This window comes from Motacilla alba, chromosome 11 (genome assembly GCF_015832195.1).
Source record: "Motacilla alba alba isolate MOTALB_02 chromosome 11, Motacilla_alba_V1.0_pri, whole genome shotgun sequence".
NCBI lineage: Eukaryota > Metazoa > Chordata > Aves > Passeriformes > Motacillidae > Motacilla > Motacilla alba.
Window position 1 is genome coordinate 14,290,177 of NC_052026.1, and position 21,112 is coordinate 14,311,288.

The 21,112-nt window shown below is 53.6% G+C and overlaps 3 protein-coding genes across 3 annotated transcripts in view; 2 read left to right on the forward strand and 1 right to left on the reverse strand.

The window, feature by feature from the left end:
• Nucleotides 1–373: 373 nt before the first annotated feature.
• LOC119705803 (C-C motif chemokine 14-like) lies at nt 374–8,052 on the forward strand. Its single transcript, XM_038148576.1, has 3 exons — nt 374–4,431; nt 4,780–4,891; nt 5,248–8,052. Exons 1-3 carry the CDS (start codon nt 4,365–4,367, stop codon nt 5,351–5,353), a joined length of 285 nt encoding a protein of 94 aa, XP_038004504.1. The 5' UTR covers nt 374–4,364; the 3' UTR covers nt 5,354–8,052.
• Nucleotides 8,053–8,501: 449 nt separating this feature from the next.
• On the forward strand, nt 8,502–10,166 carry LOC119705802 (C-C motif chemokine 3-like). The gene is made up of 3 exons (XM_038148574.1): nt 8,502–8,720; nt 9,372–9,477; nt 9,831–10,166. Exons 1-3 carry the CDS (start codon nt 8,654–8,656, stop codon nt 9,937–9,939), a joined length of 282 nt encoding a protein of 93 aa, XP_038004502.1. The 5' UTR covers nt 8,502–8,653; the 3' UTR covers nt 9,940–10,166.
• Nucleotides 10,167–17,333: 7,167 nt separating this feature from the next.
• The window catches only part of RANBP10 (RAN binding protein 10), a 59,303-nt gene continuing 55,524 nt past the window's right edge, over nt 17,334–21,112 (reverse strand). Inside the window, 4 exon segments of the mRNA XM_038148571.1 lie at nt 17,334–18,015; nt 19,253–19,364; nt 19,850–19,995; nt 20,859–20,983. Of these exon segments, the coding sequence (XP_038004499.1) occupies nt 17,885–18,015; nt 19,253–19,364; nt 19,850–19,995; nt 20,859–20,983 (514 nt within the window). The 3' untranslated portion in view covers nt 17,334–17,884.

The following is a 21,112-nucleotide window of genomic DNA, read 5'->3' on the forward strand; positions in this document are numbered from 1 at the left end:
TGCTCCTCTGGAGATTTTGGGTGCCCCTGGGCTGTGGGTGGCTCCCTGGCTTTGCTGGTGTTGGTGTCTGGCTGTGCAGGGAAGGACCTTGTGCCAAGGGTGTCCCTCCACACACCTTCCCCCGGAGCTCCATGGGCTGCCTCAGGGGGGGAGTTTGGTCCAGGGGATAACTAATGCCACGTCTGCTCTGCTCAGGGGGATGAGAGTTGCATTCTGCACCTGGTGTGAAAGGTGCATGTCCTGCCTTGATGCTTCCCCACAGCCCGCAGGAGATGGGATATCCATGGTCATGAAGGGCTCTCTCGGTCCTTACTAACCCACACGTTTCATTTCCAGGTCCACGACACCTCCACCATGTCATTAGCAGCGACACCTCCACCATGTCATTAGCAGCTGTTTTGATTGACCTTGTGAGAAGGAGAAGGCCCTGGGGCTCCTCACAGGCTCACCTCCATGCCTTCGTGTCCCACAGGATCCATCACAGGTCAGGCCCTGAGGGCACTAATTGGCCATAATCATCCTGAGCAGCCTCATCCGTGGGTGGACTCGCCCCCACAACACCTCCCAGTCCTCTGCCCAAGCCTCAGGAGCCCCATCTAAGCTCAGGCTCTGATCCCTGCTGTGTTCTGAGCGCTGCTCTGATGTCCTGGCTCTGATCAGCCGCCGGGACAGACCTGGGGTCTCTGCTGGAGGTGCCTTGTCTCCTGGCTGCGTGGAGCTCTGTCTCTGTCCCCATGTCCTGCTACTGCTGAGAAGATTTTCCCAGCCTTCCCAAATGGAGATTCTGGATTTGGTTCCTTACCTTGGGCTGTCACCTTGCCGGTGAGGACCCTGCCTGTGCTGGGGCCACCCTTGGCTCCTGGCTTGTCCCCTCCACCGCTCCCTGCGGGCTGGACCTGCCAGGGAGACACCTCTGCCATTATCTGCTCCAAGCTCTGACTTGTCCCCAGGGTGGCGTGAGGTGGAGAAGAGAAGGGGCTGCCTCCATCCTCTGTGGTTTGGGCTGGGATTATGGCAGGTCTCAGCACGGCTGCTTTCCTGTGAAATGTTGCACAAGAGCTCTCGTGCTTGGGGCAGCCTCTGGGGCCACGGCCACCTGCTCAGCAGAGGCAGCACAAACAGGGTGAGCAGCCGCGGTTCTGCCGGGCTGTGTGTTTGCTTGAGCTCCCCTTCTGTGAGGATTGTGCCCCTGTTATGTCACTGCAGGGGCTGCTCTTGTTGCTGGAGTCCCCCTGGGTAACGCAGAGGTTGTTGGGGCCTCTTTGGTGACTGTCACAGGTGATGGAGGAAGGTTCATTTCTTGAGCCTTCACAATTCACCCTGGAATTCTGTCACAAACCAAATAACTTAAAAAAGAAGAAGAAGATAGATATAAGTGAGAGTAAACACATCATAAACACATTTTCATTACAACATCTAGGTCCCTTATCATGTCTTGCTCATCACATTCATTAACTGCATTTATTTTTCTGGTTGCTGGGGTTTTATTCTAATCAAACACTAGGAGCAGATAAATTCATAACTTGTCCTAGTGCCATCTTGAAATTATCAGGGCTAACTCTGTTCGGAATTAAATCACTAAAATTAGACTGGAATTGCTTCCATGTCCTTTTTTTTCCTGTTATCTCAGCTTTGCTTTAAAAGCTGAGCTGAAGCATCTGTCTGCTGCTTGCTTAAACTCGAGGAGCTCTAAGAGGCTGAAGGTTGGAAAAAGGAGCCTGAAGTCCTCGTTAGGCATCATTTCCCTGATTGCTACTCCACACAGAAGCCTCTCCACTGCAGAGTCTCCCTCACACCCCAGGTCTATACTCCACTTAACCCTGAGGTAGTTGATTGACCTCATTGGATAGAAATGGAAAAATATCTCATTTTTAGTGTGTTTGAGGAAGCTGACATCAGATCTATTACTTCATCTTCCTCAGTGAGATAAGGCCACTTCCAGTTTCTGGTGCAGGTGCATTGACCCGTGGCCCTTCTCGGCTGTATTTGAGGGGTTCCTGCATGCCCACAGGGAGTTTCCCCTCTGTCCCTGCTCCCCTGGAGGAGCCTGCCCAGTGAGTTAGTGCAGGCAGAACCCTGGGAAGGGCTCCTGGAAGGCACACAGCCTTCCTGCAGCCTCTGTGTCTCGTGACTCCGGGCAGAGCTTCCTGCACAGGAAGCGTCTCAGATCACCAGCTTACAGCGCCTGGTGCTCCCCAGTGTCCCTCTGTAGGAAGCAGACTTTGGAAGATATTCTTATTTTTCTAATTTTAGAGTATCTTTCCAGGCTGTAGGACTTGCCAGGGCTGTTCCTGGAATCACAGGGATTTTGGGAAGGAAGGAGAATCACCTTTGGTTTGTGGTTGTGTCCTAAGTCAATCAGGGCTTCACCATGGAGACCCTGGAGGGAGCACCCCAAAGAAATGTGAAGGATCTTTACAGGCAGAAAGGGTGAAGAGGGTGTAAAGAAGCCAAACAAGGACGTCTCATCTTGAAAATGGAAAAGATTCAAAGTGACTGAGTAGAACAGAAAAAAGCAGAGAAAACTTATTCCGAACCCTCTCACCGCTTCCTGGGGACAGGTTTCAGGCACTGGGTGATGCCCCTTGCCCCTGCCTTGCAGCCCAGCTGCTCTTGCAGTGCCTTCCCCAGTGCAGGATGTCTGTGGTTGTTCTCCAGCACAGCTGGGAGTTTTCAGTCACCCGCTGAGACCCAAACCCAGCTCGGGGCTGTTTTGCCCAACTCCTCTGTCCCCTCATGGCACCACTGCTGGCAAAGGCTGCATCTGATGTGTCCCCACAGCCCCCTTCCTCCTCCTGCAGAATAACAAGATTCTGTTTCTTTTTTATGTAAACAAGCACATTCTTCAGAGTCTGTTCAAGTGAAAGAAAAAGTTGGGCAGGGAGAGGGGCTTTCCAGCACTTCATGTCTACACACCAGCCTTTCCCTTTCCAAAGCCAAAAAGAAGAAACATCAAAAGTCCTCCAGGGAGCTGTGAGTCATCTGGCTTCCAGACATGGCTTCAAATCCTGAGAAAAGGGAAGCAGAGCATCCTAGGCCAGATCTTCAACCAGAAAAAGAAACACAAATCTGCAGCAGCTTATAAAGGTCCATCCAGAGCAGTGGATCTTGAGCCTCCATCAGCAGGAAATGTGTCTGATGAAGCTGGGCTTGGGGAGAACTGAGCATGACCAGAGCAGTTCCAGCATTGGGTGGTTTTTCTCCCAAATATTTTAAAAGGCATCCAGGGATGACAGTCCCAGCACAATATCCTGCTCTAGAGAGTGGCTGGAGGGTGCCAGTGTGAAGAAGGGCTTGAGGTGACCCCTTGGGTGGTTCACAGGGAGTGAGGGAGGACAGCAGTGCCAGGGGATCTGCATGGGACCCCACTGCTCCATGCATCCACTTGGAGCCTGGTTAAAAAGAGGGAAAGGTGAAAAAGTGTCCAAGCTGAGCATGACTGGCAAGGACCTGCAGAGGGGCTCCTTGGACCTTCAGAAGGTCTGAAGAAAGAGAAACCCAGCACAAGGGGGGAGAACTGTCCCCCAGGTTATCACAGAGGGGCTGACCTCCTTCAGCAGGTGCCTGCAGGATCTGGGATGCCTCCAGGCTGTGGAGGGAGGAAGATGATGGAAAGAGCCCCAAAACCTTTGAACAGTAGGTGTTCCATCCATTCCCCTCAGCCTGATGCCGACTCCTGCCCTGCCCTGAAGCTGGGGCTAAGCCAGCCCTGTCCACAAGGAAAGGCTCAACCACACCCCCTTCTCTTTCCCCCCTCACTGCCCAGTTATAAACAGGGATTTTTGGTGGAAAATTTGGGTTCTTCTCCGTAGCACCAACATGGAATGTGATACAATTTCTGCCAGTATTTGCCAACTTGCCCCTTTCAGGCCACAGAGGGCTGGTGGCAGCAGCAGTCACTGTGCTTCTGTTTAATGTTTTCCCAGGATTCACAGGCCATCCAGGGATCTCCAGCACATTTGTGTTGGCTCTGGGCTGTGACCTTTCCCGTAACACCGAGCTTTGCCTTTCCTATGGCTATGAATCCCCTCTCTGAAGGCCCAGGAGCTCCTGACTTTCAGTCTGCAGAGAGGAGGCTTTCACTTCCTTCATGACTTTCCCTGTGTGGGTGAACACAGAAGCTGACACAATTCATTTAGTCTTTCCAGGTATTGTCTGTCTGTAATCCTGGTGACCCCGTGTGACATGGAAATCCCCACGGGCAATGAAGCTTTCCCTCGAATTAGGTTCAAGTTCTCTGCAAAGGGAAAACTGGGGAGGAGTGGAGAGGATAAATTGCAGCAGCTCCTCGCCTGAGCTCAGAGTTGAGCTCTCCCAAAGAGGCAGAGCAGCATCCTGCAAGAGAGAGCCCTGCCAGAGGCACCATGCTCACTGCAAGGACAGCCCTGCTGCTCGCTGGGCTCCTCGCCTTCTTGCCGTGCTCCCGTGAAGGTAAAGCCCCTCGTGGGCCACTGCTGCTGGCTGGGACTCGGGGCCGTCCCCTTGGGGTGCTCAGGGAGGATAGCCCTGAGCAGGGCAGAGCAGCACGTCCTGGGGTGCAGGGAAGGAGGGAGGCTGCTCCTGGGGCTGGGTGATAACCTGGAGCATCCTTCTGCCCGGGGAGGGAAGGAGGAGAGCACCTGGGGCTCCTCATGGCAGCATTTGCAGAGCCTGGGGGATGCTGTGTTCCTGGGGAAGGTCCTGAGGGCAGGCTGCCTCTGAGGGCAGGCTGCCTCCAGAAGGTCCTGAGGGCAGGCTGCCTCCAGAGCCAGCCTCACTCTCCCTCTTGGTTTTCTGCAGCCCCTTACACTCCAGCCGAGTGCTGCTTCGACTACGTAAAGGGCGTCCTCCGGCTGGACAACCTCGTGGATTTCTACTCAACTGCCAGGGAATGTTATTTCCCAGCAATTGTGTAAGTCCTGGCAACTTCCCCACTGCTGTGCTGTCTCCTGGGCTGCCACGGGCTCAGCTCATCTGTTCCATGTGGGGACAGGACAGGACAGGTCTGTGTAACCTCTGTGATCTTCCACAGAGAGGGGAGGGTGTGACTGTCTGGGTGCTTCTACAAGGCCATTCAGCTCCTGAAGGCTCTGCACGGGCTCTAGAGGTGCTGGGCTGCAGGATGAGCTGCTTGTAGGACACCAAGAACCCAGGGGAAGCACAGGGACAAAGGGAAAGGAGAAAGGGTGCAGGGGAGGGAGGATGGTGTGGGCACAAATGGAATCACAGCTGTCATTCCTCACAAAGCTTCACCTTTAACCCTGCGAGGTTTGAGACCAAGAAAGGAGTCAAGGTCTGCGCAAACCCCCAGGAGAAGTGGGTGAAGAGAGCAGTTAAAGTGCTTCAAAAAAAGAAAAAACTTCGTGCCCCGTGATGTAGAGCGGGTGCCCTGGTTGAGCTACCCAATCCTGCTGGGAAGGAAGGTTTGCATCCCCTCTCAGAAGGGGTTAAGGATGTTCAGCTCCTGGGAGAGGGCAGCGAGTCCCCAGAGCCCTGAGCTGCATCCACAGCTGGGCACCAGCTCCTGGAGTGCTGCTGGCCCAGCCTGTGCCTGCCTGCTGATCACGGTCACGAAATAAAGTTTCCTTCGTGTGACATTGGAGAGTGGTGGCCTTTCTTCTCCCAGCCCCACAACTGTGCTGCTGCCAGCAGCTGGGGCTGGCTCTTCCCACTGGCTCTCAGGGCAGGAAGGGAGGGGATGGATGGGACTTCAAGGGGACCCAAAGGGGGCTGGAGACTCCTCTGAGGGTTTTTAGGTGCAAAACTGCCATCAGTTTCAGGCTTAGGGGTTTCAGCCTGTCCCATTTGCTGTCCTGTGGAGCAGCACAGCCTGCCTGCCACGTGTGCCCAGGCCCGTGGTGTCTCTGCTGGGCTGCACAGGAAGGGTGTCCCTGCAGAGCTCCCTGGGCAGGAGGGACACACAGGGGAGCCTCAATCAGACCAGGGATTCCTGCACATATCCCCTGCCCGGGGCCATGGAAAGCTCAGCAGGGCTCCCTGCCAGGGCTTTGGGAGGGGGAGCAGGACTGGAAGGGCAGGAGTGAGGAAAGTCATGAGTTAAAGACAGTTAAATAAATAAAGCACAACTGGCACACAAGCCAAGCAAAACAAGGGATTAATTCTCTCCTTCCCCTGGGTGGGCAGGTGTCCAGCCGTGGGGAGCAGAGCAGGGCCCCCTCACACGTAACAGTGACCTGGGAAGACAAATGCTGCAACTCTGAACGTCCCCCTGCTTCCTCCTCCTTTCCCTGTGACAGTCCAATAAGGAGGGAAAAAAAGGAGAACTGACCAAAAAAAGAAACCTACCCAAAAATATTCCACCAAGTGGTAAAGAAACCATCACTTGCCAGCAGCCCAGATGATGCTCAGCCAGTCCCTTGCTGCCAGCACTCACAGCTCCTGGGGAAGGGGATTTTGGCAGCAGCAGCTCCAGAGGCAAAAACCCATCCAGAGCTGAGGGATGACTGCAGGTCTGGAAGCTGAGGTGTCACAGGTGCCAAGGAGGTGGAGAACTCGGGGTGCACCAGGAGAGGCTTCAGCCTGCAGAAGCCTCTCAAACTGCTGCCTTTCCACTGCAGGAGTCCTCAGGCCATGGAGTCACTGCTTGCTGGGGCTTGGTGCCCTCTCCTGACAGCTGTGGCTCGGATGCAGCACTGACCTCGGGGCTCTGGGCAGGTCCAGCTGGACACCGGCATTTCTCAATTTGTCATGGGCAAACAGTTCATGTTCTCTGTTAAAGTAGTAGCTTTTGTGATTATCCACTCAAAACCCAAAGCATTTTATGACTCAGAGAATATTTCCCACCTCTATGGTGCATTTTTTTGTTTTTTGTTTTTTGGTCCATGCCTATGCCTTTCAATTTCTAAAGCAGGGGTTTTCCTCAGTCAGAAAATTTGTATTCAATTATTAATTATAGTGAGGTTAGACACCCATAAAATCCTCTGCAGAGGCTGCACCCCCTCTTCTCTCCACCCAAAGGTCCACTGCTGGGGCAGGGAGGGAAGCCCAGTCCTCCAGAGCCCTGTGGGGCCTTTCCAGGCCTTCAAACATCCAACATGCACTGATTTCCTCCATGAAGAACAGACAGTGGAGGCATCTACTAATGGTTCTGGAGAGAGGAATAAATGGCTAAGGGAAAGGAAGAGCAGCTGTGTGCCTCAGACAAGCCTGGAAAGGGAGCTCAGGGCTGGCACATAAGGTTTTCTGTGCCAGGGGATGCTGGTTGGAAAAAGTCATTAGCTCAGTTCTCCCTTAATTACAGCCATGTGTTTTTAACCAGTGCCTAGGAGCTGGTGTGGGCCTGGTGGCTGCTGGCCCCAAGGGTCTGCGCACTGGGGACATGGCAGGGAGGGCAGGAGAACCTGGGGGTGATGCAAAGCCCACAGAAGAGGAGTCTGGCTGCTGTGTGTCAGGCATTTTCTCCCTGCAGAGCCCTGCCTGGGAGCAGTGGCACTAAAACCCAGTGGGGCTGTGCCCAGCTCTCTGTGTGGCCACCCTGCCCCATGCAAGGCCAGCAGACCCCGTGTCCTGCAGACCATTTCTTGTAAACCAGCATTTTTAGCACATTAGATCTGTTTCCTTCTCCTTTCTCCTTTCAGAGAAATCGTGCAGACATGAGATAATCTTCAAGGAAATCCATTTCCACCTTTCTTCCCCTCTGAGACGCCTTGGATTGATTGCCTCATCCCCCAAGCCACAGCCAGGTCCCCTCCTGTGCTCCCACTCAGCATCATCCCATGCTGGCTCCCACCAGGACCTCACCTCTTCACACACGGCTGCATCTGCCTTCCCAGGGAGCAGATCCCTGCATGGAAGCTGGGCTGATGTCCAGCAGTGCTCCACGGGGCTGCCACTGGGATCTGCATCACTGCCCCTCCTTCCTGGCATCTGGGATGGCTCTCCTGGGGCTGTGCTAGGATCTGTCCCATCCCTGCAGGGATCTCTGTGCACTGATGGCCACAAGCCTCCACCCTCAGCTCTCATTTCAATCCCAGAGCTGCTGTGGGAGCCAGAGGCGACACAGGGGCTCAGGCTTGTGCTCAGACCCAGACTCTCCTCACACACCCCACAGGCCCTGCCCTGATTCTTCCCCTTCTGTGAAGTCTGCTGAACCCACCAAGAGCACCTCTGACACCCCCTGCTCGGAGGTCCCTTCTGGATCACTCCAGTGGCTTCCTCTGCCTGACATCCCATCCCATCCCATCCCATCCCATCCCATCCCATCGTGCTTTTGGGGAGGTTGGTTTGGATGGGGCTCCATCACCGGCCTTTGACACTGGACAAACCAGTTAAAGCCCTGAGACCTGTCCCTGCTCAGGGACTGTGGGCTGTCTCTGCTGTTAGAAACAAACACATGAGCCTGGACTTGGTGTCCTGCCTGCATGGGAAATGGTTTCAATCTGCTTTCAGTTCCTAGAAGCTCCCTTGCCACGTCACGGCTCTTCCATCAAATGCAGAACTGCTCCTCAAACTTTTCCCCCACCTCTGGATGCGTCCCAAAAATAAACGAGAGAAAGCCCCTCGACCCTGGCTTCTTGGTACACGTCTGAATTTTTGGAAACGCAGCGTGCGTGGGCGGCAGGCAGAGGATAAATGACAGCGAGGACAGAGCCACAGCCACAGCCACCGGGCAGGGCTGCACAGGGCACAGAGGAAGAGCCACCAGCCAGGCACCATGCTCCCTGCAAGGACTGTCCTGCTGCTCACGCTGCTGCTCACCTTCTCCCTGCACCACGCCACAGGTAAGGAACCTCAGGGGCCGCTGCTGCAGGCGAGGGCTCTGAGCCCCCACTGGGGACATCCCTGGGGACTGGGGACATCCCATTGGGGAGGCCAGGCAGGAAACGCCAGCAGGGAGTGGGGATGGTGCTGCTGACAGGAGCAGCAACCCCCTGGGCAGGGCAGCACATCCTGGGATGCAGCGATGGATGGAGAAGGTGCTGGGTGATCTCAGCAAGGCCAGGCCTGGGGGGAAGCTGCAGGAGCTTGGAGGGGGCTCTGGCTGTTGTTCCCCTGGCAGGTCTCAGCTGGATGAGCAAGGGGTTGGATGGAGGGAGAACATGCAGCTGTTTGGAGCCTTCCAAAACACCCTGCAAGTTGTGCTCCTGCCTCGGAAAACCCCAAAACCTCATCCCCAGACCGAGCACCCCAGCCTTACCGTGTGCCCTGGGGGCTGCAGCAATTTGGGCTGTGAGGTGCCAGGTCCCAGGCTGTCCCCTGCCCCACCTCTGTCCATGTCCCAGTACTGAGCTTGCTGTGTGGAGGGTGACAAACCCCTGCCATGGGAGGCTGTGGGAGATGCCGAGACACTCCACAGCCTCTGTGCTGTGTCCCAAACCTGGTGGTGCCATTGTCTGGTGATGCAATTCACAACATCCCCCTTCCCTCCACAGCCCACTTTGCACCCGTGGAATGCTGCTTTAAGTATGCACAGAAACGCATCCGACACCCTCAAAGCTTCTACGAGACATCCAAGGACTGCCCCAAGCCTGCAGTCGTGTGAGTATCCCAGCGTTTGCTCCCCATCCCAGATCTGGGATCCCAAATCTTCTCCTCCCCCATCTCATCCTGCCCCACAGACAGCTCAGTCCCAGCCAGGGGGGGCTGTGGTAGGAAAGCAGCTCTGGGGGGTGGGCAAAGAGGGGAAAAATTGGGTTTTAGCTCTTTCTGCTAATGCTACTGCTCTGGGAAGACTCAGACACTTGCCAGCAGCCCAAGGAGGGCACAGGCTGCTGGAGATGGCTCCAAACCTCAGCCTTGATGGGGCTGCAAAAGGGAAGGGAGAAATAGCGCACAGGAAGGGAACAGGATGGTTCCTGTTTTCACTCTTTCCTCTCACTTTCTCATTGCAGGATTGTGGCTGCCAATGGTGATGAGATCTGTGCCGACCCCAAGAAGGACTGGGTGCATAAAATAATCAAACGGCTTCAAAATAAAAAATTAGATCCATCCACCATCTGACTTGCCCGTCCAGTCTCCCTGTCTCTCGAGGGAGCCAGCAGTGCTGGCAGCTCTTCTGCAGCGGGTGCCGCGGGCAGCGTCACTGCGGGAGGAGCCCTCCTGAGCCCCGGCAGGATCAGGGGTCACAGCGCCACGGACCCGGCAGCCCCCGAGCTCCTCCTGCTGTCCCTGCCCTGCCGAGATGTGCCTGTGGAACCAATATTTATAATAAAGACTCATTGCCGCAATTTGCTGTTTGAACTTCTCCTGATTCTCCAGACCAAGCAGCAGACCCTAACAAACCCAGGGCACGCTGCAAGAAAAAAGGCCTCTGCCACCAGCTCGTGCTCCTCCAGGAGCAAACTGTGCCTGGTCACAGTGTGCTTCACTGGGAATGTGACGGGGAGCCAGGCCTTGACCCACGGGTCCAGGACCCTTAGGTGAGGTTACCCTCAGCCCCAGGCAAAGCTGTACATCCTCAGGGCATGCTCACAGCCCCATGGGCTTTGCAGCTGCTCCAGAATTAAGGGGATGGCTCTGGGAAAAGATACTGATCTACCAAACCCTTAATACCTTGCCAGCTTCCAAATGTGCTGGTGGTCACTGCAAAGTGTCTGAGGGAGATGGGGAACAAGGTCCACAGTGCCAGGAGGGTGAGGACACAACCCTTTCACCTGGACAGAGGTGTCCCGGCTGCCTGTCCCTCCGCAGGGCCAGGGAAGGGTGGGAGCAGGGTGGGATCCCTGATACTAAAACCAGGCTGCTGGCCCATCTTCTCATGGGAGAGCTGCAAACATACAAGGGAAACATCAGAAAGAAGAAAGCAAGGATTTGGGAAATGATCCTCAGCCTAAAGTTTCATCAGTGTTTTATGCTCATGGCTAGAAAACACTTCAGGGCTGTATTTTACAGGACCCTGAATGGCACAGGAAAAACATCCATTAATGGCAATTTTGCCCACGAACTGTAAGCACATGGGAGGAAGCAACGGTGGAAAGGGAAGCTGAAACAGAATCAGATACTGGGAGACAAACAGCTGGAGGACTGTGCCTGCCCGTCAGAGGGGACAGCCTTCCCTGATGAGCAGACTGACAAAGCACACGGCCCCACACTGGCTCTTGCACATGGATGTGTATTTTAATAAAAATAATTCTGTCAATATACAGCAGAATGTAGATTTCTTTACCATATTTCCAGTATATTTTCATAGGCTTTTTCTCAGTTAAAATCCACCCCCCCCAGCCCCTTTTTTGAAGTTTTCATGCGAAGCATCAGATAACTTAATTCACAAATACTAAGCGTAGACTGAACCAATGTGCACAGTTTGTGTAACGTCCACGTAGCCAATGTTGTACCAGAGAGGTGAAACTCCCTTCCAAAGGCCTGGAGAAGCCTGGAGTGGCACAGGGAGCTGTGCCCAGCAGTGGCTGCTCCTCCAGGGCTGCCGGGAAACCTGCAGAGACCTCGCACCCCATGCTCCAGCTGAGCATTTCATACCTGAGTTTTGAGCAGCCAGCAGGAGAGGAGAGTTCACTGCGTGCTGGGTAGGTCCTGGGGCTTGCACTGGTGTGTGGGAGAGCTTCAGGGGCTGAGCCTCCTCCTGCCTCCCCATCTGCACAGGCGGGACCAAGGAACACGGTCCCAATCCAGCGCCGGGGCAGTCCTTGGTCTGGAAGTCACCATACTTGTGGTTTTCAAATTTTCTTTAAAATCTGGATTATCCCCAGAGCTGCTGCTGCTGCTTCTCCTTTCTCCAAGTCTAAGCCTGTGAGAAGCCCAGCACACAAAAATCCCTCTGTGCTCCCTTCTGGAGGAAGGATGTGGCTGAACTCCTCCCGAGCACAAGCGTCCAAGCACACGCCTGGACCCAAGTGGAGTGACCAGAGAAAAGGTGTCTGCCTGGCCATGGGACTTTCAGCAAGGAGCAGAGGTTTGCATGGCCTCCAGGAATGTTTCTGTGGTGATGTGAGTGTGAATTCCACACAGGACTTGTGAGTTTCCTGCGAGCAGGAGAGTTAAGCTTCCCTCCTGGAAATAAAGGAGCTGGCAGGACGTGTGTGTGCTCCTCAAGCCTGGATGATGCCCTGGCTTGCTGGGCACTGCTCCAGCTCAAGCTGCAGGCTCTGAGCTTTGGTTTGGGATGTGGGGAGAGGGACAGACATGCCAGGTTCACCTATCCATCACCTGCCACCTCTTGTGGCAGGGAAGGATGGTGGAGAGCAGCCAGTGCTGTCTATAGAAGAGGTCTCCAGTCTCTCAGCTCCTCCCTTTTCCTCCCAAATCTGCTGTAGCTCCCCTCACACAGCCCCAGCAACGCTTCCTCCAGCTCTGCCCCTACACAGCAGATGGGATAAGGCGCACAGCCAGCTCTGGATCTGACCAAGAACTGCTGGACAGCAGGTCCCTCCCTCACTCACCCCTCTGGGGATGAGTCCCAGAAGGGTCCCAGCAGCACCCAGCATGCCCGCTGGTACATCCCCACACAGAAACACCTGTCCCCTGGCAAGTCCTTCTGCAGAAACCCCTTGGTACAGCTGGAGACCCAAACTTGCTCTCCGCCTGCTCTCTCCCTGCCCCACCACTGAGGCTGCTCTCACACTGGCAGGGCTGGAAGGAAGATGCTCCCTGCAAAGGGGACTCCTGGATGGACCAGGACCCCTTGCTGTTGCTCCCAGGCTGTCACCAGCTCCACGGGGCCTCACTGCAGCCAGGACTGGAGGGTGAGGGACCTTTCTCTCCACCTGCTGCCACAGGACAGCTCAAGTCTGCACTGCTTCTTAAGGGGAGAACTTCCTGATCCCATGTGGGGCACCACACAGCTTCATGGCACTTACACACTGCTCTACAGCCGGGCTGCCACAGGTCACCTTCTCCATCAACCCCAGGACAGCAGCTCTGAAATGTGTCTAAGCAACACGTGCTCCATGTTAACACAGCCCGGTGCCAAAGCACAGCTGCAATCCAGCCTGGCTTGCTTTGCTGAAGGAGGAGATGCTCATCATCCCTGACACCCAAGGTGGAGAATCATACATTCAACCCCTAGAACTACCTCCAGCAGCTCTGGTTGCTCCAGTTTTTCATGGCAGCCTCAAGAACAAAGCTATTTAAAGAATGGTAAAGATGCTTTAATAAAATGTGAAAAACAAGGACACAGCTTGAGGACAGACTGAGATGTCACTGTGAAAAAGAGAAGGAAGGCTATGGGAAGATCCTAGGTGGAGGTAACCATGATACTCCCAGAGGGGCCCATTCTCCACGCCAGCCACAGCTGCACCTCCCAGAGTCCAAACCCAGCGGGCAGCAGCACAGAGGGGACCACCAGGATGCTGGCAATAGAAAGAGGCTGTAGCACCATCTTTCAGCACACGCCTGTCACACATCCCAAGGCAACAAGCCCCAGCTTTGGTTCACATGGGGCTGAGGGAGAGCATCCACGGGACAACCCCCCCTGAAGGGCTGGATGCTGTGCATTGTCCAGCGCTTCACTGGGATGCCTCTCTGCTCTGCTGGCCACACACAAGGGCTCAGCTCCCTACAGACTCCAGAGGAAGGGCACAAGTGCTGCAGCCAGCCCAGCTGCAGGCTGAGGGGTGGCAAAAAGGGACTGTCACATGTGGACCTGCCCCTTTAGGCCACAGGGAAGAGCAAGCCAGGAAGGGCAGCTGGAGTTGCCACATCTATGCTCGGCACAGACATGAGGCACAGAGCTGGCCCTGCTCTTGGAGCAGCTCCCACAGCACCCAGCACTGTGGCCATGCAGCTGGGGGAATGCTGGGATTGTGGGAGGCAGAGAGGCAAGAAAGGATTGCTGGTAGCAACAAGAAATTCTCCCAAAACCAGCTGGCTCTGGAAGCACACTACAGGATGCACAGGAATTAGACTGCTGCCCTCCTTGCTCACAGAAGAGCTTGACTGAGAGCTCTCCCAACCCTCTAAGTCTTGAAATAGCTTTGGTTAAATACTTGCTAGGGTAGGCTCATGGAGAAACAAGAGGAATCATCTGGAACAAGATGGTTCCAAGAGGAACAGGAGAAACAAGATTTGGCTCCTCTGGTACAGGAGAGATATCCACAAACTGGAGTGCACCCAGCAGAGCCACTAAGATGGTCACAGGCTGGTGTACCAGGTGTATGAGGGGGATACTCCTCCAGGAAACACTTATCCCAGCCACTCCAAAGTTCTTGATGCTCTCAATCTCAGCTTGTGGGGGCAGCACAAACCCCTGTCCATGGGGAGGGAAGCCTGGTGATGCAATTCAGCTCCATGAAGCTCTCTCCACAGAACCCCTGAAGGACACTTTAACCAAGGCTCCAGGTCTGGAGTTCCCAAAATGCTTCTCTCAAAAGGCCACTTAACAGGCAGGGCGTTGGACTCAAACCCAAAGGCCAGGATGTGCAGCCCAGGCCTGAAATCAGGTTCCACCAGGGCCCTCTGAAATGCTTTCCTTCTGCAAGGCCTTTGCTGCAGTGCCAAGTGCCAGGAAGGTGGGTGGGGTGTCCAGAGCACAGAGCTGGAGTGTGCTTGCTGCTCCCTAGATCACAGCTCTTTGATGGTGCTGATCAGGGGACAGCTGAGACCCTCTGAGTGTGCAGCCACAGCAGAGCTGGAAAAGGTTCAGCTGTCCCAGCATTCAGTGGCATTTCCCAGGCCCTGAGAAGGACACACAGCTGGAGAGCCTCTCCTGGGGCAGAGGAAAGCTGCTTGAGCAGGGTCCAGCTGAGCTCTGGGAAACCTCCCAGCATCTGAAGCCAGCCCAGCAGAGAGCAACCTGTGAGTCACCACTCACCATGGAAGTCCTGCATCAGTGCCATCATCACCACAACACAGGGCTGCAGCTGAGTCCTTGTCCCCTCACCAGAAATGGGACACCAGCAGTTTCCCCAACAGGCTGCACAGTAAAACATGGCTGTACTGAAGGACTCTTGGAGCAGGGACCAGGTTGTTTGAGGCACTTGGAATAATAAAACCCAAATCATTTTTATAAAAGTAATTTTTGAATTGCCATGTAGCCTCTGGTTAGGTGTACAGCCACATTCAGTGTTACATACCCCATTTCATTTAGCTCTGTTTTTAAAAACTACTGCACTAATCCAAGTTTCAGCTAACATGAACCATCAAAGAGCAGCCAGGGGAGATTCAAAGGCAACAGGCTTTGAAACACAACCTGAGAAAACCACATCAGAAATCCCATCTAGGAATCAGGAGTAGGTTGGGACCTATATCCCACCACACACTTATCTTCCCCATAGTGAGTCATGGCCACACAGTCAGAATCTGAGTACAAGAAGCAGAAACCACTGGTGAAATCACCAGAACACTTGAAGTAAATTTAAAAAAACCCAAATAACATCCATCACACATTTCTTGGCACCAAAATAACCAGATATCTAGGAATATCTCTTGGTTGGTTGTTGGTTTTTTTGGTAGTGAAACCAAAATAAAAAAAGGTGCTCTAGGACAGTCAGCAAAGCTTTGCTGAGAGACCAAATGAGGCATTTATATGACACATGATGAAAAGACTTGGCTTAAAGAAACCACAAAGAGAAGGAACCAAAAAAATCTCAGAAAGTTAAAGATGGTCTTGCTATGAAGATGAAAGAGAGGTCTGACTGCAGCCAGACTGCTGCAAGTGGTGACCAACAGCAGAGGAAGCTGCCAAACAGGGAAGGCAAAGCAAGGTCCTGGAGTAGCCAGAATGAGCCCAGCAGTGTGCTGTCAGCCTAAGGAATGGAAAGCCTGCAGGAGAATCCCACCAGGCAGAGCTCACATGCTGCCCTGGCACGCCTGGGACCCGAGGCTTGGGGAAGGAAACCTTTCCAGTGAGTTATCTCTGCACCTGCAGCAAGGCAAGGACGGCAGGCTGGGCTAAGATCCATCAGCAGAGCTGGCAACCAACAGATGAGCTTTCAGGCACATGAGCTGTTCCCCAGAGCTGCAGGAGAAGCCCCAGACTGGCAAGTTAAATTCTGCTCGGTGCAGCTCTCTGCCTCTGTCTCCCTGGAAGAAAGGCTATGGTAGAGCTCCCTCTGCTTTTTGCAGCTGTACCAGTGATCTGATTAAAGTATCTCCTGCAGCTCCAAACCTCTTGTTTTCTTAGACCACTGTCGCTACACACTGCACACCTTCACCAAAAGGCAGGGATAATGTTCCCAACCACCTCCAACACCATCTGCACATTCACTGCCACAGCCTGCCCTGGCACCTGCCCCCCTGCTCTGCCTTGATTTCAGACCTCATGTGCCAGCTGCAAATCCATCCTGCACACCCAGAAAATCCTTAAAGCTTTGGGCTGCTGCTACTTTCCCCCTCAGCGGCACACAAGCTCTCTTGGTGCTTGAAGCCCTGGCACAGGCTAACCTCCATTTTAAGGACAAACCTCAACGAAACCTGTTCATCTTTCATTGACCTTCAAAAATAAAAATTCCTGAACAGCAGTTAAAATTCATGTTTGGTTTGAGCTCCCTTGGGTCCTTCCCAGAGCTACTGACCTAAAATTAATTTGGTGCAGAACCTGCCAGGCTGAACCTGCCATCTCCTCATGGTACAGCAGAGGATGTAAAGCACACTGTGCTGCCAGGCAGCCTGGCCAGCTAACAAAACACACCCAGAAACACTCCCAGGTGGTCTGAATGCTTACTAGCACTCAAGTCTCTGGGGCTGGCACACAGCATGGACACATTAGTCCATTTTACTCAGAGGTTACTCACCCAGATCATTGCTGGTCTCTTTTGGGACTGGAACTTCAATAATTATCATAATAATCCCTAAAGAAACACTGCTGCTCCTTTCTGAATGGCTCAGGCCCCACAGAGCTGCTACTGACCCAACCTGCAACCTGACCTCAGCTTGTCCCACTGGCAAGGACAAGCACAGCTCAGCCCAGGTTTCTCCAGACACTTCCAAAATTTAGAAGTCCTCATTTAGATCAGTGTTACAGAGATGGGAGAGGGCAGGAAATACTGTTATTACTGAGTTAGTGGCAGAGCCCTCCTCCATGGAGAAAAATGGGGGATTTGTTATTTAATTTAAAATTGTCAGCCCACCAGGGTATCGCCCACAGATGTTTCTGCCCAACTCACATGACCTGGTTCTACCGCACAGTGACAGATGACTTCATATTCATCAGTCCTGTCCCTCTGGCTGTTCAGAGAGATGGATTTAACTCTTTCTCAGGGCCGTGAGATGCTTCTACCGCACAATCACCAACACAGGCAATGTTAATCTTCTACTCTTCCCACTCACAAAGCCAAGATTGAGAGCCTTGGGCTCTGAAGAGAGGCACCATGAAGGACCAGGCTCCTCCAACTTCCATCATTAGTGTGTGACAGGACCTACCTCACCCGGCCTCCTGAGGGGCTGTGTGGTGTCGTGTGCTGGGACCGAGTCTGTGGGCAACAAATACATCAATGACTTTGTGGAGGTTGAAGAGACCTTTTTAATAAACATGATTCAAATAAAATTAAAAAAAAATCCCTCTGAACTGCCACTGTGAGAAGAGTTCGGATTACTAGCACGGATGATGCTGTATGTGCACGATGGAGGGAGAAGGGAAGAAAAGAACAAGCTGTCACCAACTTGATGAGCTTCCTCAGTAAATCAGCATAAACCAGCTCAGCAAAACTCTCCAGATAAAATATTGGTGGAACCATGAGAAACAACTCAAATCAAAAACAAAAGAGAAAAATCCCTACATCAGAAGGTGCTACATTAGAATAACCAGCGAAACACCGAGCGCCGCTGGAGCCGCAGCGACGGCAGGGAGATGGGTCAGACCTGCCAGCCTCCCCGGGGTCAGCAGCAGCCACACAGTGAGGGACTCACTCCGTCCTGGCACAGGCAGTGTGTGCGTGCTACAGGGGTGTTGGTGGCAGGGAGCTCAGGCTACTGAACGAGGTGGTGGTGCAGAGTGGCAGCAGCAGAGGGGAAGGGCAGCACTCCACGACGGCAGCTCCGTCCCGCTCGGCTGTCAGTGCAAATAATCCTCGACTCTGGCGAAGGAGCAGGAGCCCAGGCCCACGCGGGCCATGAGCCGCAGACACTCCGAGGCCTGGCCCAGGGCGAGCATCAGCGGGGGCTGCTTTGGCAGGTTCTGAGATTCTGCGGGGGCAAAGGAAAGAGCTGTTCAGAAGAGGTTCAGGCTGGTGCTGGCTCACCTGCGCTCAGGCCTCTCTCTGTCCCGGCTGGGCACCAAGCCCAGATCCCTGGCAGGAGGTGCTGCCTCTGCAAGGAAGCTGCTCCCAAATACTGCCAGCTCCGTGCTGCTGCTGCACACACCCCACCACCTGTGACACATCCCACAGCTCATCAGGGCCTTTGAGAGAGTGCTGCTGTGGTGGCCAGAGAAACAAAAAGGCAACAAAGCTATTGCTGATGCTGTTTGCCAGAAAACCCTTAAATAATGAGATATCAAAGTATGGAGGAATAAGGAAGGGCAGGAGAATCTGGTCCCAGCTGGGAGGCAACCTCTCCATTTCTCCCACTTGTGCAAGGCTGCACAGCAGCCCAAGCCCTGGATGAACTTACTCCCTCATCACCATGTCTTTACAGTGGCATGTTTTCTGAGGGCACCCTCAGCTGAGCTAGACAAGGTGTCTGGTAACCTGTGTGATGGAGCATGTCCAGACAACACATCTCCCTGGTGACAGCCCTCAGCAACTTGTCCATGCTCCTCAAACAATGGACAAACAGCTGCTGATTGTCAGGAGAAGGGACTCTCCTTCCCAAAACGTGCAATTTCTGTTCCTCTGCTCAGTCAGAACATGAGTCCTCATAGGCATGTCCATCAAGTTGTTCCTTTCCCCAGAAGAAAATGTCTACATCTCCTTCTGGAACATTCAGTGTGAGACACAGACCCCACAGGAAATCTGCCTGGGCACAGGGAGCCAGACTGTGCAGAGGATGCAACTGCAGCCCCTCCTAGAAAAGAGGATGATACCAGGCTGAACTCTGCTAATCCATGCAGCTGGAAAGGAGCCCTGGTAAAGTCCACAAATGATTCAGGTGGGTTCAGAGCATGAAGGGAGAGGGGCGGGAAATGCATCCAAGAGATCTCAGTTTCTTCAGTAAGCAGGGGAGGAAAATCCTGAGGTGCATCCTTGGGAGCAGCATTGAGCAACATGCAAGGAAGGGAGTCAAAATGGGAGGGTATCATGGGATCTGTTCTCTGCAGGCTTCCCTCCTACTCCCCTTCCAGCATTACTGCCCTGACAGTCCCCAGCAACAGAAAGAAAGGCCAAAGCTAAACACAAGCGTTTCTGGCAGGCCTGCCTGCCACAGGACATCCCTTGAGAGCAGGTCTGTCTGGGGAAACACTCCCACAGGAACCAGCTCTTACCCAAAATAGCACTATTGAGAGCAGCACACACAGGTTCCCTCTGGATGGGGTCCAGCTGTTGGCCGACAGGGCAGTTCCAAGGGTCTGAGTAAGCTAACAAGCTAAAGGCATCCTGTGAGGGGACAGAAAGGCACAATGAGATCAGGCAGGGCTGCAAACACACAGGAAAACTACCAAGTCCAGCTGGGGCACCTCCTGCAATCACCACGGTAACAGGTGCCTAACTCCTGAAAAGAAATGGCCTTTTTCCTCTTGGCAGCAAGGGACCACAGTGGGCCACCAAGACAGTAGGTTAAAGAGGGTGCCCCCTCCACCTGACAGGGGAGCCAGCAGGGGAAGGCAGGTGGAATGTCTCCTGGAGAGAAGCAGAGCAGGCAGCTGCTCCAGGAAGCCAGGCAGGAGCTGTATTTCTTCTCTCTTGTGCTGAGAATTTGGTGTAGATGCTCTGCATTCATGTTTTGATCTCTGATCCCCATGTAGGTCCCTTCTTGCTCAGCAGGTGCAGAAGTGGGGGCTACTCAGGTGTCTGCAAGGGAACCCATAACCCCAGAGCCGGCCCAGAGAGCTGCTGCAATGCAGCACAAGGTCCAGGCTTACCTGAAGCATCTTTTTGTGCATGGTGTTCTTCCCATACTCTCTGCAAAGCTGCTCGCTCAGGATCTGCAGCTCCCGTCCAAACTGGATCATTCTCTCTGTGGCAGCGTGGTTCCCTCCACAGAGCTGCCTCTGGGGGCAGCTGTCTTCTGAGGAGAAGCAGTGGAGAAGGAATAACCATCTTGCATTCCCCACCAATGCCCACTGTGTGTCAGGATACCCACAAACTCCCTTCTGGAGCAGGTAGCTGCTTCCTGCCCTAAGTTTATCCCAGTGGAAGCTTTCTGTGATCCCTGCCCTACAACAGCCAGTAGTGGGTTTGTCATAGTGCCTGCTAGGTACAGGGAAGATGTGAGCTCTGTTTAATGCCTGAGAACTACCTGGAAATCAAATGTCCTGAGAAAATCCTGGGAGCTTGCAACTCCAATCTGTTATCCTTTCACGTGTGTAACACAGGGTATATAACCCAGAAAGCCCTGGTCTGACAAATCCTGGACTCAGAAAGCTTTCAGTCAGAGATGCCAACACCACCAGCTTCCCAGTATTAGCGGCCACAAGAGCCTCTACAACTGGATGAATCAGTTTCAGAGGCAGTGTAGCTGCTTCATCTGCTCCCTCCTGGCTAAAGCACCCACAAACAAGACAGTGATGGCTGACAGCTGTGCTGAGGCCACTCTGCAGCTGGACATCACCAGCCTGGCACAGCCCAGCTCAGCTCCCCAGCAGGCACTTCTGCCAGCACTGCTCTGAGCTCAGTTTCATGACCGGCATGGAACAAACCTTTGAGTCCTATTGTTTTCCCTGCTCCAAAATATCACCAGCACTGCTGTGAGTCTAGGAAAAGCCAGACCTAGTTTTAGCTGCAGGACAGATTAATTTTCCCCACGAAGCAGGCACTTCATTCTCTGAAGCAGCCCAAAGTACATGCTTTTTCCTCACAATCCAATCACAGTTTTTAACTTCTGACACCAGCTCCTATTTCCCTTTACCCCTCCTGCCCCTGAGGACCTACCCATGCTGGACTCATCTGTCTGCAGGATCTCCTCATGTTTGTAGGTGCCATTCATTATCCTGGTGGAGGAATTCTCCAGGACTCCATTGGGGTAATGCTCAGCCTCCATTTCCATCTCGCTGTCACTGAGGTGAAAGGAGGGAAGAAAGGTCAGATGTCTAAATTAAAAAGGGAAGAAATGAAGAGCTTATGTGCCAAACAGTGCCCAGCAATGGCCAGCACATCAGAAAAGGTGCCAGCTGCACTACAGGGAG